Here is a 16,084-nt window from a genome sequence, read left to right on the forward strand (position 1 = left end):
TGGGAAAGCCAACCGTCGGGCTTGAAGGAGTCGTGCGCACCGCGCGAGGGGAGCGTAAGCGCGCCCCAACGTCGCTGCTTTTTTTTTTTTTTTTTTTGTAACGCGCGCTTTACTTTATTCTTAGGGGTGTTTTCCTATAACGCATATCCTAATATCGGGAAGATATGGCTGTGCAAAATGTTCCGAAATGTCCCTCCAGACCTTAACAAACATATATGTGTTACTATAAATTTAACGAAGACGTGACTCGTTTTGCTCAATAAACCTCCATACTGGTTAGATGCCTGGTATAGAATCAGCACGCGCGTATATACACACTGGGTTATTTGGAACTCAACCTACAGTTTTTGCAGTCTATAGTGCATGTCGGCAAACTTTCATGCCTTGACAACGTAAAGTGATGTGACCAGGCGTCTAACCAGTATGGAGGTTTATTGAGCAAAACGAGTCACGTCTTCGTTAAATTTATAGTAACACATATATGTTTGTTAAGACCTGGAGGGATGTTTCGGAACATTTTGCACAGCCATCCGATATTCGGATATGCGTTATAGGAAAACTGCACTCAAGAGGAGGAGGGGGAGTAAGGGGAGGAGGGGAAAGCTTTGTTTAACAATTAACTCGATCTGGTTAGCCTGGGGAGGGGCGAACCATGCAGTGTATAAGGGTATTTAAAAATTGCAGGTCTCTCTCTTGCCACACGGCGTGTTTCAACCCTTCCAGGCGCGAAGAACAAATCCTATTCTACTCGGGATGGCGTTCTATGATTTGAAGAAAATTACTTTTACTCCCTTGTCCTGGACTGAGGACCCGGCCCACTAAAGGGGTATTCACACGAGAGAGAAATCCGCCGTTTCGCTCCTAGGAGCTTTTCTTTCCTCCATGCTCCTAGGAGTGCGCGCCACGTGACCCCTACGTCACGGTTTCTCTCCGGCGCACCGCCTCCGATGGGAGATCGGAGCTTCTGCTCGCGAGCTACAAACCCTCCGACGCACGCTCGGCGGCGGAGGCGGCGGGATTTCGTCTGCTCGTCGGGCAGCTGGCCGCGACTGAAGTTCTAGAGCGGTTGCAAACACTCTATTTTTATCGCTTCTTAATACATTGGACGCGAAAATGCGTGGCGCACATGACAGGCGCACTGAGGGAGCCGCGTATACCACCAGCACGGGCGCTTGGCGAGCGGCGGCCGCGGCCGCGAAGTGGCGCAGGCCGGCGCCGGTAGCTCGAGCGACAGCTTGTTATTGCTCCCCAAGGCGCAAACAAAGCTGCGTATACGAGAAATGGGGTAATGATGTGATGGAAAGTTGCTTTAAAAATGGTCACCTGAGCCGCTTGCCAGAGCGGCGATCGAATATTCGCCGCAGTGTTAAGCCTAACATCAGTATGCGGGCCTGTAGATGGGCCGGCCGGCTGCTACCACGTCGCGCGCCGTTCTCTGCGCGCGGCAGCACCTGCATCGCGTCGACGACCAATTTTTGGTCGGTTGACAAGATCAGTGCGTATGAGCTTAACAGAAATTGCCGCCGTCGCGGAATCGGCGGTGCTACGGCAGCTCTGCTTTAGAGATAGGCGACTGCAAACAGTGATGTCCGTCCGAAAGTCGTATCCTCCGTGTGAGCGAAGGAGCTGGCCAAGCGGAACTCCGCCTGCGGTGACGTCACGACCTCCCTCGGATTTCTCCGCTGAAACGCTCCGTCGTGTGAATACCCCTTAACCAGATCGATTTAATTGTTAAACAAAGTTTTCCCCTCCTCCCCTTACTCCTCCTCCTCCTCTTGAGTGCAGTTTTCCTATAACGCATATCCGAATATCGGGAAGATATGGCTGTGCAAAATAGAGCTAGGCGTCAGCTTCTCATGTAAGCATTCGAACAAAAGAAACAGTCAGCTGCTAATAACCGACAACACCGAAAATGGAAGACCAAAACTAGGCCTTCAGGGCAGTCGGCTTGACCGCGTACTGAAGTTGTGCAAAAAAGACACTCTTCATGTACTAGCGTGTTGCGGCTTGTCGCTCTCGCGCTACGAACTACGAATGCGACACGGCAGCGGCGCAAAATGTGCGAAAGACGCCGACAGCAGAGGGCAGCAGCGGCGTTGCAGCCGCATCGCCGGCTTCTCTGCGGTGCGTGGATGCTTTTTGTGCACGTGACGACGATCAGCGAATAGGGTCGTGAGCGGCGAATGGAAATCAAAGGCGCAACTCTGCTCCCGTAGGGAGCATATACAGGAACTCTACCGGAGCCCAGGAACCCCTCCCCCTTCAGCGGGATTCACACGACGGAGGAACCCTCTCACGGAGGCGGACGGATATGTGACGTCAACAGCACGTGACCGGATTATCCGGCCTGGCGGCGCATCCACACGTGCGGAGCTACGCGGAGTGAATAGCAGACGACAGCGCCGAGGAACAGGTTCCATTCCCCGCCGAGGGCCACCGCCGTCGAGCGAAAACATGCGGAGGCATTTTCTTTCGCGGAGCCACCGCGGGCTATCCCCACCGAGGGGCGGAGCCTAAAACCGGTCACGTGAGCGGGTCCCGCGGGCCAAAATGAGAGGGTTTCTCCGTCGTGTGAATCGACGCCACTGGCCCCCTGTGCGGTATGCACGATACGGCATACACCGCAGCAGCTAAAACTTGTCACCGCCCGCCAGAGCCAGACTATTGCTGAAAATCAGTTTGCAAATACTTGAAAGGGGGTGATAGTGCAGTGAAAGATTGCGCGGGGGATCGTCGTCGTCGCGGCCTCGCACAGCAGTGTCTGGATAACTGCGGTGATGCTAAGCATTTTCCCAGACCTCGGTAGGACCAGTTCACCGCGGGGCGCTGCATGCCGAAACGCTAGCGAGCCGCTATAGTCGTCGGTGGCAATCTTCAATTATTGTATTTTGCGAGCATGTTGTGTTTGGAAGCCCCCTATCTTGCCTTCAAACGCTCGTTTCCGCTCGTTTCCGCCTACGCGGGCACGGCCGGCGCCAGGAGCCGTTCGATGCGTGCCGGCCACCGACCGACCCCCCTGAGCGGTAGCGGATGTAGTAGGCGGAGCTTGGCCGTCGCCTGCTAGAAAAAGAAGCGTGACGTACCGCCGAGCGGAGCCAATGGCTGCGCGCTTCTCGAACCAACCCTGTTTCTCCCCCTTCCCCTATTTGACGTAGAGTCTTCATGCCACAATAAAGGCTACCTCCTCCTCCTCCTAATCCGAAAACATGATCAGCCCTGTACTGCATACGCGCTTGGTGCAAAAATGCATACATGACATGGCAAGAAAACGCGCGTGCCGTATACATTCCAGGCATGTCTCTCAGCAAGACATTGGTGACAAAGGTGTCTTTTATTTCTGAAAATGCTCCGACTGTTTGCACTGCAACTGGAACCAGGAGAGTGAACACACAACGAGAAGTGTACGGTTACAAGTGACGACCGAAACATGAGCGCCATCGATGCGCATGAACACGAGGAATAGTGCCTCAGGGAGTTGCAAATGGCGAAGCAACCCAAAGCTGCTGCGCGTAAACACAAGAAGAGACCCAGGGGCGCCGCCTGCGACAAAACTCTACGCCTTCGATGAACGTCTCTACAGGGCGCTCCCAACGAATCCTGTCGGGAGTGCTGCTGCAGCCCGGCGTGTCCGCTCACTCCTGGAACTGCGTGGCCGCGCGCTTGTAGTTGGCGAAGAAGCCTTGCATCGTGGTGCAGGCGTCCTCGATTTGCCGTTGCTGCTCTCGCGCGATGCCCAGGGCAGCTTCCTTGCAGTCAATGAGGACTGCGCGGTACTGCTCTATTTTGCGAGTTGTCTCGAGGAACTCTTTGTCCAGGAGGTCAAACGCTTCCAGGGCCTGCTTCGGAAGACCTGGGAGAGGAGAGCGAGTCGTTACACTGAGGTCACTCTTTACGTGGAAGCACATCAGTGAGTTGTGCCAAAGCTGTATTTAACACGTTCTACTAGACGGTGGGAGGGCGCAAGGACGGCTGTGATCCACTGGTGGCGGTCATTGTAGTATGATTGCAGATGTCATATGGACGGGAGATCGGGGCGTGGGGAAAGAAACTGGAATACCAGAGACCTGCCTCTCCCTGAAAAGGAAAGAGTCCTTCCCTTGAGGCTTCTAAAGGAAGAGGAGACCAGGGCTTTATCCAGAATTTCGATCTTTTCGGGTGTTGGGGGGATGTGGGTGCGGGTGAATCTATGGGTGGGGTGTTTGTTGTTGTGGAATCTTTTTGGGGGAGTGTCGATATCTTCCTGGGGGGTGTTGGGGGGTTTTAGGGGTGTGTATAAATTCCTGGAGGAGACACCTACCACGCATGCACCACCTCGTCAAGGGAAGGACAATTTCCTTCTAGCCGAGACAGGTGGGTCGTTGACGTGACTCGGCGAGAAGGGAGAGCGGGAGAGATGGGAGGGAAGGAGAGGAGAAGATGAATGTGGCGAAAGGGGAAGATGTGACGGCGGAACGGAAATGTATGAGGAAATGAGAACGGGAGAAGAGGTGACAGTGAGTCGCGATGCCGGGTGGTGATGGTGGGGGCGGGCATCAAGGAGGTTGTATGGGGGGGGGGGGGGAGGGGCATGCGGATAAGGAAAAGAGAGTGCAGCCGAAGGGAATGGGAGAGGAGGTGGGAAGGGCGTTGGAACATTACAAGAAGTGACACCGAATAGTGGCGCTAAACCTGCCCCGAATTTTTCGGGTACGCGCCCAGCGCGTCCACTTCATTTTCACTGGCTTCATGTTCGGTCATGGACTCTGACTGACGGTGTCCTCCGAGAGGCTCAATAAAGCCGCCTTTTGTCCTTGAAGGACGGCGTTCTCTTGCCAGGAGTGAATTCGGGGAGGGAAAGGGAGCGAGGAAATGAGAGCGAGGGGCGCTGTGGGAGAGGGGCGGTAGAAATACCATCTTCTGTCGACGTCGTTTACAGCGACGCTAGTGGCATATACGTGACCAACTTCATTATTTTAACGGGTGCCGAAGCTGCATCTGCACACTAAACTTTTTTAGATCCTTTTTGGCCAAAAAGGGCGTAGCATAAGTGGAAAAAGGGTGTTGGGAGACCATTACACCCTTTATTAATTCTCAAAAGCAAGTAAGTATGTACGCGCTCTCCCCATGCATCCAGTTGGTTTTCTTGCTGAATTCATTTGTGGTACCAGTGTGACTTGTGCGTGTTTAATGTGTCTGTATTGCTGCACGTTCAACCAATACACATTGTAATGTCACGCTTAAGAGAACACCCTTTTTTCATCATGGGACAAGATTTTTTACGCCCTTTTCAGCCAAAAAGGGTGTAAAGAAGTTTAGTCTGTGGGTATGAAGGGCGACGTAGTTGACGGGGAAGGCAAGGGGGGGGGGGAGGCGGCCGCGCTACCTGTCATTGCTGCGGCCGGCGTAGCAACTCTCAGCGCCGACGAAAATTGCGGCTCCCACAATGGCGTAAGAAACAACTTTAATACACGTAGAAACGTTACTCGAAATCATTTCAACCGCGGGAATGTGATGCTTTCGCATTCATACACATAACCAGCCCTAAGTGTCCCTGCCACGTATTTGGCTGATAATGAAAAAAAAAGCGTAAATAACGTATCAAAGTCCCTTTATGGTTCCATGCAGTTTCCAGTTTGAGCCCAGAACTTCGCACCCCCCCTACCCCCCCCCCCCCCCAAAAAAAAAAAAATATCGCAAAATTCGCGTCCGCAGCACTTAGGGCTATCGCAGAGAAATAAAAGCCAACAAAAGTTCTTGCCTTGTTTAGGTGGGTTCAGGCAGCGTTCTGGTAGTTCAATTTCTTGCGAATCTGAAATCACAAATTGTTCGTGCGAGGTTGATTCTTCCATGGTCGCGCACAATTGAGGGTACCATGGAGGCAACATACAACTTATAACTTCTGCACAAGGACACAAGGTGCTTTCGCTGCACCCCTTCTAAAGGGATCAGGGCGTGAGACTGTAGTTCTAAAGCCCCTCCATTGACCAGGCGGCTGGCGAGAGCAGTATGGAGGGGTTTTGTGTCGCACGAAAGTGACGTGTGACACGTGCTTCGGCCGTCAAATTCGGCACCCGGGATACAACCGCGTACGTGCTCGACACGACAAGGACCTGCAGAACACAAGAGCTGTATGTGCATCCTTGGAAGATACCTAACAGTAACTCGAAAACAAAAGCAGTTACGTTCTCTTTCAGACTTTACGCGCATAAACAGTCCGCTACGACGTCTGTACATATATGTGAGAGATTCAACGGTGGAAACAGTGCACATTCGCGACGGAGCTACTCTGTACAGATATAAGACCGAGGAGCGTTGCTTTTACCATGATTTCGCTGAACCGCTCAACAACTACGAAACTACGAATCTTAAAGCTGCGACTGCGTAGTCAGTTAGCCGACGCCTGAGTTATACCAGAGTCCTTCAATGCTGAAGGACTCTGGTTATACTCTGCGTTGTATTAAAAGCACATCAGTGAACGTGCGAGCCAGCGCAAGTTGATGTTGGAACGACGGAACCACCTGCAGAGTGAAACGCACGTTTGGGATTCACGTACGGAGCCAAATGGTGCAGCAGACGATCAGAAAATGCACCTAGAAATGAGCTAACAGACGATCAGAAAACCCGGTTTTCGGGCTCGCACGTCCAAATCGCCGCCATTTTCCCATAGGCGAAAATCGTTTTTATTTATTTTCAGAATAAACAGGTAAGTACCGTTGTTGTTCCCGGTGTCAAACAAAATAGACCACAAAATGCGACCTTTGTGTGAAGTTTGAGCGTGAACAGGGCGGCGGATCGCTCAGGAAAATTTTTTAAAGTGTTCCAGTTATCGTTGCAACACCCTGTATATTGTACAACACGTCTACACTTTTATTTAGTTTTGGCATTTCAAGCAGCTTACGTAACTATTTGTTGTATTGCGCTCGTGCAGTAAGCGTACCCCGAGTTTCCACAATAGCTCACGTCTAGCAATTGCATTTCGTAGACGGAAAAGCGTTCGCAGATGCGTAGTCGTGCTGACCGCTGTGGTTGTTCGCCCAGCGCAAAAAAGTGCTTCCCGCACCCTAGTTTTACGCTGTACGGTAAAAATATCAGTTGATTTTATTTCCTTAGTACCTATATTGACTTCGCTGACTCTTCTCCCGCCTTCAAGAGGCCTTATATTTTCCTACTGGCGTACCAGTCAGCGAAGAGTCGCATGTGCGCTTGTGCAGCGCTTGTATGAAGCGACCTTGACTTGGAGCTAGATACAGTGTACAAACTAACCAAGTAAAGAAAGGCACATTCTTCCATTCACAAACGTGTCCTGGCTTCGTTTCAACTGAGCGAACGAATTGCGACGACCCGTAGGCGGCCGGCGGACGAAACGCTGGGCCGACTGACTCTGTCTGAAGGCCGGGGAGCCGTGCAGTAGCGCAGCCAATTGCGAGCTCGGCACCTCCTGACGTCACACGAAAACGCCACAGAAAATGGGCGAGCGTAAAGAGAGGAGGACAGCATTTTCGAATTAATTTTTCTACTAAATAAAATCGCGTAAACGCGCCCAGAGTGGTCGAAACATGGCCTGGGGACTCCGGGCTACAATTTGCGCTAGTAATCCCGCAATGTTTACATATCACTTCAGTGTCCCTTTAAGGACGCCCGTTGGGTTGGTTTTTACGATGGCAGTGCAACGCCGGTACGTGGGGGGGAAAAGCACAAAGAGAACTGGCGCAGTTTCTGGCAGGGGGCGCGCGAGCACTGCGAATGCAGGAAATTTGAATTGCACGGGGTGGTACAGCCCATTATGGCGAATCACTGCTCTGCATTTCCGACAGCTTTCACATTGAGTGGAACGGCTTTATTTTTTTTCTTTCCCTTCACTCATTACTTAATAAGGCGAAGCTGTAGCGTTCTCACTTATGGCGTCTATAACGCGAAAACAGGTGAAGGGAGTGGTGGTGGCGGCAAAAACATTTATTGCGCCAAAGGGAAGGGGTAAAAGGGCGTGGTCAGCCTCCTAAGTCCAGGAGGCCTCTTGTCCGGGCTGCCTCCAGTGCGCGCCGCGCCGCACCAGGGCGACCTGGCGCTCCGGTGCGGAGCTGGTCAGCTCGGACTACCACTGCTCAGGGGAAGGGAGGGGTGGGGATGTAGGTGTTGGGGGCAGGAGAAGACGAGGTGGCAGGTGTTGAGAGGGATGTGACAATGTGGGCAGTCGGGTGGAAAGAGAGAAGGGGAAATGTGGGATTTCCCACCACCACTCCCTTCACCTGTTTTCGCGTTATAGACGCCATCAGTGAGAACGCTAAAGCTCCGCTTTATTAACAAGCAGGTGGCCACCTAGAGGCTACAATTTTTATGCAGGCTGCCCTAGGATGCAGGACTTGTACAGACATACAACAGGACAATAGGAGGGCATCCGCACGTTAGCACTCAAGTGATACGACCAAACGCAACTGAAGGCGCCGCTATAATCTCACAGCCACGTGTGTTTCCTGCGGTGGGTTTAGTCGACGGCCGCCAACCGAGCAAACAAGCTTCTCTAACCTCATAAGGACATGGCAAAAAATGGCTCACGAGTGGCCACTGCTCCACATATTTTCCTTACTGCCTAACATATTTGTATACGAATTTTTCTTAAAAATTGGTATCACCGTTAGTGAAATAAAGCAGTCTTTTGAATAAACCGAACTTATGGTTCGTCTTAATTGTCGCTTTAAAACGACGTGCTGCTGAACGCGGGGATATAAATTATGTCCGGATCGTTCGTCCGATGGAGGCCAGAAACAAAAGCGCGGTATGTACGATATTTTAGCACACGTTGAAGTTCCCCGCCGTGTTTTAAATCCATAGCCTCGCGCTACGGTGTGCCTCACATATGTCGAGGTGTAGATAGCGCGAGCAACACCCCAAGTTAAACTGCTTGCGTTTCGTGGTTGACGAGTAAAGCGCAAAAATCACACGGAGGACGAAGGAGGACAACATAGAGAAGCGTTGTCCTCCTTCGTCCTTGGCGTAATTTTTGTGCTTTGCTATCGTCTCTATAGTGTCCCAACGCTGGGCACACCTCTTTACGCTCTGTCCTTACGCTGCCCTTATTTTGCTGTTTTCATCTTTTTTCCCCGTTGTTCCCCTTTCCAAGGTGTGGGATAGCAAACTGGGCCACAGCCTGGTTGACATTCCTGCCTTTCCTTTACTTTTATTCCTTTCTTTCTTTGCGCTTCACTCGTCAACCATGCACTACCAACTTGCCCAGAAGTCCGCAGTAATCGGTTACGTTGCCTGTGTTCGCGTGAGTATGGATACATCCGTTTCTTGTAATCGCATTCTGACATATTCCTTCTATAAGAAGACTCATACCAGGATTTTTTCTGCCGCTGTCTATTTCTTTCCTTTTCAATATTTAGATAGTTCTTGCTCACGGTATTATTTATAGGTTGTATTCACTGGTGCGGTACGCATTCAGGCAACCATGTAAGTGCTCCGCCATGGTTGCGTTGGGCTCCGCGGGATGGCGGTACTTGTCCGTGATAAGCACATGACGTGTGTTGGACGTTCCAAACTCTACCCCACCGAATGCAAAGTAACGCATCTACTCCAGTGTGAGTGTGATTAATAACATTTCTGTTGACATCACCGCTGAGAATCGGGTTAGAACAGAGCAGATGACGCACGCCGTTTTTTTTTCTTTTTTTCTTTTTTTAATTTGTTCTGCGGCGGGCGCGCACAGTGGTGAAAGCCACGTCATGTCCGTGGCGCTTTGGCCACTTCGGCCATGTCCGTGGCAGTTTCCAGTGTAGCCAAGTGAAGAAATCGACAGCTAAACTTTACAATGAATACCATCTATACGTTACACATATGTGGCACAGGGTGCACCGGCATCCTGCCAGGTTTCCCGAACTGTCTGGGAGACTCCCAAATTCTGATGGTTTTGTACGATTGTAGGACGGAAACAAAAATCCCCCGAATACGGCCTTTATTTTGGCCAAACCTCCCTCCCAGTCTGGCCACATTGCGCCTGAGCTGTTTGACAATCCAATCCAATCCTATACAAATTGACGTCGTTATCAGTAAATAGCTCAAAAAGCATGGTCAGCCAAGCGCGCAAGTTGAACCGGTCAGTGCCACAGAAACGCTGAATGCGAGAGGCAGTTCTGTGTAGCAAAGAAAAATTGCACCCAGTTCCGACCCGTCATCCCGGAGAACCTGGCAGGTATGCACCAGTGTCCCTGGACTTTCGCCATCGGTCAGTTGGCAGTATTTTATGGATACCTTCAAGTTAGAAATCGAAACCACTTAGGTCCCAACCGTGGTCCCAACGCTATGCTTTGAGTTAAAAGCTTGCGCCGGCCTGCCGTAGAATGCGGCCAAGTGCCGCGCTAACAGGGCGTGCTCACCCTCACAGCCGCTTACTCCTTCGAGACACATTCAATCTGCATGCTCACACATGAGTCCGCTCCCCCCCAATGGCATTCACGCACCATGCCCCTCTCTTCAGGCGCACCGCCGAATAAATCACCCCTTGCTCTGCGCCGTGCTTCGGTAGGTAGTGCCTTTTGGCTTTAATTTTCTTTTTTTTTTTCAAATTTCAGAAATAGACTATTTTTTAGATGTATAGTATTGTAATTGGTGCCAGCCAAGCATAGCCTAAGTATATGTTCGACTTTGTTCCCACCTTTAAGTGAGGGTCATTTATTTGAGGGAGAAGGAGGAGGAGGAGGAGGAGGAGGAGGAAAACAGCTTCCAGAACAATAGGCATGCGGTGCAGTTTTCGCCCTCCGCGTTATTCAAGAAGCGAGATACGCGCAGCTAATGTCGGTTAAAGGGCAAGCGTCGTGCGGTGGAATGACTGCGCTTTAATACAGCGAAAAGGCCTTGTACGGGACGATCGCGTTCCTGGAACTCAGTGCGGCGCCGCTGACCCCAGTTCGCTAGAAGAGAGAAGCGCGCTGCTGCTGTTATCACGGTGAACAAAAGTGTTTCTCGCGAAGTTGGCGGTGTATTCCACTGGTCATAAAGTCGCGCTAACGACGATAACCTTCAAACGGTGCGGTCACCATGTAACCGCGCGCGCTGGCGCAATGCATAGACACTGCGTCCACATTTAATAACCATCGCACGTTGGACCATCGGACGCACTCCGGCTCTGGCGGGCTTTTCTTCAATATTTTAAGGACGAGAGAGGACCCGACCGTTTCTTTGCAGAGCCGACGTCGGGACCCCCCCCCCCCCCCCCCACCTCGAAGACGTGGACAGCGCCCCCCCCCCCCCCCCCCTCCCCCTCCACCATAAATTCCGCCACTTCTGTCGCAAGGTTTATAACCTGTACAATGCAGAAATAAATACGTTAAAAAAACACGTGTTGGTCCACACCTTTCTCTGAAAACGCGCTCGGCTACATCCGTTGGCGATCTTCGAATACATTTGAATCCCGGAAAACATGAACCAATTCGCAGAAGACGATAAACCACCCTTACCTAGTGAGTCTCAAGTGGAATGAGAAGTAGTTATGGGGTCATGATGATGACGAGTATGGCTACGCGTCATGACAAAGGCATTTTGTCTGCAGACAGGTAGTGCATGTTCTCTCATAAAATGTACGGAATCCGGCAAAAATTGCCTACGGCGCTATCTATGGTGTATCTATTTAATCATTATCATGCGGCCCGATCAATGTCCCCCGTACTAACTAAACCAAGGGCGTAGGAGCAATAGGGTCGATTCCCTGCGTTTTCCATTATAACGGAGCATGAACCGCGTTACCGAATCGAGCTGTAACATAGTGGAACAATAATGCACGAACTTCAAGAGGTTCACGAAGGCATATACAAACTCCGCGCTGCCCTCAATGAACAGTGAGGCCCCCATTAAACCTCATAATTTTCCTTCTATCAGACTTTAAAGGAGATCCAACATGTTGGGTTCACCACAAAACACGCATACGACCATCTGGGTTCTCTGCGTCGCCACGTTGGCTTTCCCGCATTGCACAGAAGCTCGGCAAGGGAGCCAGACGCACGAAAACAGGTTGACAAACAGCGAAGTTGCATTTATGGGATTAGTGTGAAATTGAAACCACCCTTGCCCCTTACCCTTAAGCCTTAGCAGTTATTACTTGTTGATGTGCAGATGGGGTCCCCTACTATTTCTACACGCAGTGTCTTTAAAGCACTTTAATTTATAAACCACTGATTCCTTCTCACTAAAAGTTTGCACAAATGTCTCAAGTTGTGGTTTATTTTGCTTAAAAATAATAAAGACGGCACCAGTGCCTTGGTTTTTTGCAAACGATTAAAAACCAGTTTTCGTGTTGCCTGTGCCCACAGACGACGAGAGGTTTTTCTTAGAGCAAGAGAAAACTAGCACAACACGGTTGCCTGTATTTTCACAAAAGAAAAGAACCACGAAACGCAGTTTTCTGCTAAGTTTTGAGCTCAGTCGAGCCAGCCGTTTTCCCAAATTGACTTTTTGGAGTGGCCTATTTATTGTTGTAGCACCTGCACCCTGTATCATCTGACGCACGAATCTCGAGTGACGTAGCAGTAAATGTCGCAGCAGGCACAATACACGAAATAACTATTACTCGAGGTGCGTGTGTGACTATCGCCTATGTGACTTACCTGGACCGCCATTAGGGTCGTAATTCTGAGAAGCCAGCTTCAGCGCCTGGGAGTCTGGAGGGAACTGCATGAAAGTTTCCAGGTCAGCGCTAGGCCTCGCCAAGTTAATAAGCGCATAAGCGCAGCTTCGCGAAGAAGCTGCTGTCGACTTTAAGTAGTCAGAAAGAGAAGCTATAATACGATATATGGAAACAGTGCGGCATTACCTCGATGTTTTCGTCGTTGTCGATTACGTTCATTTCGGCACTACTTGCAAAATCCATGACCGACAACCCAGTCAGAACGCAACTGACAACCGGCACAACTGGGCATACGTTGCTTGCGGACCTGCAGACGATAAGTGTAATGTTTTACCTACAGCTTTATCAGATTCTAACGCGCAAAGAAAAGTGACTCTGTAGCTTATGTTTAAGTTTTCGCGGGTTTAATACGCCGATTTTTGCTCAAATATTTTCAACAGAGGGGACGCTCGCAAGCAGAGCAGTGCGCGACCTGGACGACAGATGGCGGGACAAGCGCACGTTTAAGCTCGCGCGGCGGTCACTACGCCGCTGGGGCAACGGCGCAACTTTCGCTTTCATGCTCACCTCCCAGAGACTGTTCGCGCGCGGTAATACAGATTCTGCGAGTCCAGCGCTGAAATATATACTTCCCGTCAGTGCTCTTGTGTCCGTAACTACGTTGCAGTGCTATATAAAAAAACTTCCACATCGCATGTGCCCAACTCGTCCGAACGGCGGCGAATCGTGTGCGCCGCTTGGCAAGTCAGTCACCGCCGGTGTTGCTCATCAACAGAACAGGGAAGTTGTCCAAAGCGGATACCCCAAGGCCGTAGGGGATTAAAAGCGTCGCCGCGGGGCGGAATCCCCGTCGACATTCCGTCGCCGCCCGCTGACAGTGGTCGGACGCCCCGGTGCTCTGCGGAACGGTGTAATCGACGTGTCGAGGTGGGTTCCCCTGGCCGTGACAGGTGCGACTACTGATCGCGCGGAGCCAGTTGGCTTAGCGCCAAATATAAACACCTACACGCGGAATTACGTCCTAGAGCTGGTAAAGGTATTCACTCCAACAGTTTCCTTGCTACGGTTTGGGAGAATTGTAACTGTACGCTATTAAGGAACGAAGAAGCTACGCTACATACACAAAGAAAAGCAATGACCTGTGAATTGATTGTGTCATACGGAGAATAGTAGCGCACCATTGTTTGGTTTAATCGGGCAGCCTCGGAAGGGCCAGCGGGCGCGGAAGCAAATCGAAATACGGGCTGCTTGCATTGCTTGCCTTCGCACAAAACGCAGTTTAGATCGACAATTCGTTAAATAAAATGCAGTGGCCTCACTACAAGTTGCTCCGCGCGTTACTAATGCTTTAAGTAGAGCAAACAAATTTATTGGAAAGGATTCTTTACTTTTGACATGTATGTTCCCCCGTTCATTTCCACTCTTTGAAAGCGATTGTTACAGTCGTCCACAGGCTTATCTAGAGCAGCAAATTCGACTTCACCTTAGCATATCTCGAAAATTTCTGAAGAACCACTATCAAACGAGTGCGTAGGACTTAAGTTAGCCCGTAAACTTGAGAGCAATGCAGTAGTTGTGGCTAATTTTCCGTACATTAAGGCAGGAGAAGACGATAAGTGCGGGAAGCGTTTCTCCAGCTATGACGGTGGGCGACTGTACAAGCGATAACTAAATTCGTTTATTCTAAACTACACGTACGAAGCACGCCCTTCTCAAACTTCCCAGAAGGAAGAAATAAAGACAGACCGTAGACGGGAACCGCGTGATGGGTGTAAGATAAAAGTCAATCGGACAAAATATCACCAGGCGAGATATCACCGGCCGAAAAGTTATTGGGCGCACATATGCGCATCAGAAAAAATCTCACCGAGTTTGTCGCGAGCCTATGCATAACTCTCCGCAGTTTCTAGGGATTCGTGAGGGTGAACAAAATGCACTATCGCATTTTCTGCCATATTACATGCACGTTCAATCCGCTGTCGTATTTGTGTTTTTGATAACATTTGGCAAAAGTATTGATCCGACGAGAACATGTTTAGGCGATACTAAAAAAGAATTCGTTCTGGGCAGTTCTCTCGAAATAAAATAAGGGCCATAAAATTGTTTTTAGTGTCTAATGAACATCCGTGCCGCGCTCTGCTTTTACGCATTTCGTCTAACGGGAACCAGCATGCATCTAGAAAACTGTAGGATCTGTAGGAGAAAGCAGAAAGTGACGCCCTTGTGATGTTCCAACTGCTTGCTCTAGATGGTCTTACGCCGTCGGCGGATGTCAGTGGTCAGACCAGCACCACGCAAGACGTATACAGTCAATACAGTCAGTGGCGCACCTGCAAGGGGAGGGGGGGGGGGCGTCAATTTTTCATATACTTACGTGGGGGATTGGCCAAGAAACGGGGTGACTTTTTGGGGCTAACACGCCCACCTCATAGCCCTATACAATCAGCCTGTAGAACTGAATTAGGGAAACGGTGCAGGATTATATAATAGAACTGGAGAAGAATCAGGGATTGATGCCATTTTTAGGAGAACAGGCGAAAAAAAAAAAAAAAACAATTCTTGAACGGGTTGACAGTACACAAGTCTGGTCTCTGATATATACGCGTGAACGGCCGCAATCACCCCTCCGTGACAAAACCCCGGGGGTGTGGCCCTGAACGAAATGAGCACAGGCATCGACAGAGGAAGGCCAAAACGTTGAATTGGTGCGGCTAGATACCGTTTCCGAATGAAAGAAAAACCGCGGCAGTACAGGAAAAAGTGTTCAATTGTTTCAATTTCACCGCAAGCAGCACAAAGACAGGAGGAGGTGAGACCAGCGCGATGCAAATAAAAATTAAGCTGCGGTATTCTGCATCTGATGCTGGTTAAAGTGACCTCACACTGGCGGGACTCGCAAAATCTCGCATCCCAAGTGTGAGCTAGATGGGAATAGTCATCCAAGCCTGTGATAGTACCTTCCTTTGTCATCCCTAGCCGTTGATATCTGCGTAACCTTGCTCGCGCCAGGAGAAATGGGAGTAGGGCTGAGGTCCACCGTAGGGCTATCTAAAGCTGAACCAGCCAAAGAGTCAGCCGCTTCATTGAGCCATCGGCCCCTGTAATCTGGGACCCAAATGAGATGGATGTCGCGTAAATGGGGAGGCATGAGTAATGAGAAATGAGCAACGAATTATTTTTGGAGATGTTAACGCGCTACAAACCGACAGGGAATCTGAAATAACAGCAACATTTAAATATTGCAGAGGTAACCTTTTTAATGCCAAAACAATTGCGAAAACTTCAGCTTCGAATGCAGGAGTAAAGTCAGGTGAACGATAAGAAAATGACCAATTAAAGGGACACTGAAGTGATATGTAAACATTGCGGGATTACTAGCGCAAATTGTAGTCCGGAGTCCCCAGGCCATGTTTCGACCACTCTAGGCGCGTTTACGCGATTTTATTCAGTAGAAAAACTAATTCGAAAACGCTGTCCTCCTCTCTTTAC

General features: G+C 50.2%; 2 protein-coding genes across 2 annotated transcripts in view; one reads left to right on the plus strand and one right to left on the minus strand.

Annotated features, from left to right (window-relative positions):
• Positions 1 to 3,295: 3,295 nt before the first annotated feature.
• On the minus strand, positions 3,296 to 12,893 carry LOC144167574 (uncharacterized). The gene is made up of 4 exons (XM_077696798.1): positions 12,782 to 12,893; positions 12,576 to 12,639; positions 5,738 to 5,788; positions 3,296 to 3,850 (listed from the first exon to the last, which is right to left on the minus strand). Exons 1-4 carry the CDS (start codon positions 12,836 to 12,838, stop codon positions 3,633 to 3,635), a joined length of 390 nt encoding a protein of 129 aa, XP_077552924.1. The 5' UTR covers positions 12,839 to 12,893; the 3' UTR covers positions 3,296 to 3,632.
• Positions 12,894 to 13,170: 277 nt separating this feature from the next.
• Positions 13,171 to 16,084, plus strand: part of Hdac4 (histone deacetylase 4) — a 410,486-nt gene continuing 407,572 nt past the window's right edge. The window contains exon 1 of the mRNA XM_077698979.1: positions 13,171 to 13,522. The gene's annotated coding sequence lies outside the window, so the exon portion shown is untranslated. The remainder of the gene's footprint in view (positions 13,523 to 16,084) is intronic.

This window comes from Haemaphysalis longicornis, unplaced genomic scaffold (genome assembly GCF_048455015.1).
Source record: "Haemaphysalis longicornis isolate Haplotype H1 unplaced genomic scaffold, Haemaphysalis longicornis Haplotype H1 scaffold_2, whole genome shotgun sequence".
Classification (NCBI taxonomy): Eukaryota; Metazoa; Arthropoda; class Arachnida; order Ixodida; family Ixodidae; genus Haemaphysalis; species Haemaphysalis longicornis.

What these genes read in the sequence shown, in the direction of transcription:
- LOC144167574 (XM_077696798.1), bottom strand. Translation starts at nt 12,838, where the DNA reads ATGGATTTTGCAAGTAGTGCCGAAATGAACGTAATCGACAACGACGAA. An exon ending in ACAACGACGAAAACATCGAG is followed by an intron (nt 12,640 to 12,781) that starts GTAATGCCGCAC and finishes ACTTTCATGCAG; the next exon opens with TTCCCTCCAGACTCCCAGGC. An exon ending in CGACCCTAATGGCGGTCCAG is followed by an intron (nt 5,789 to 12,575) that starts GTAAGTCACATA and finishes TTGTGATTTCAG; the next exon opens with ATTCGCAAGAAATTGAACTA.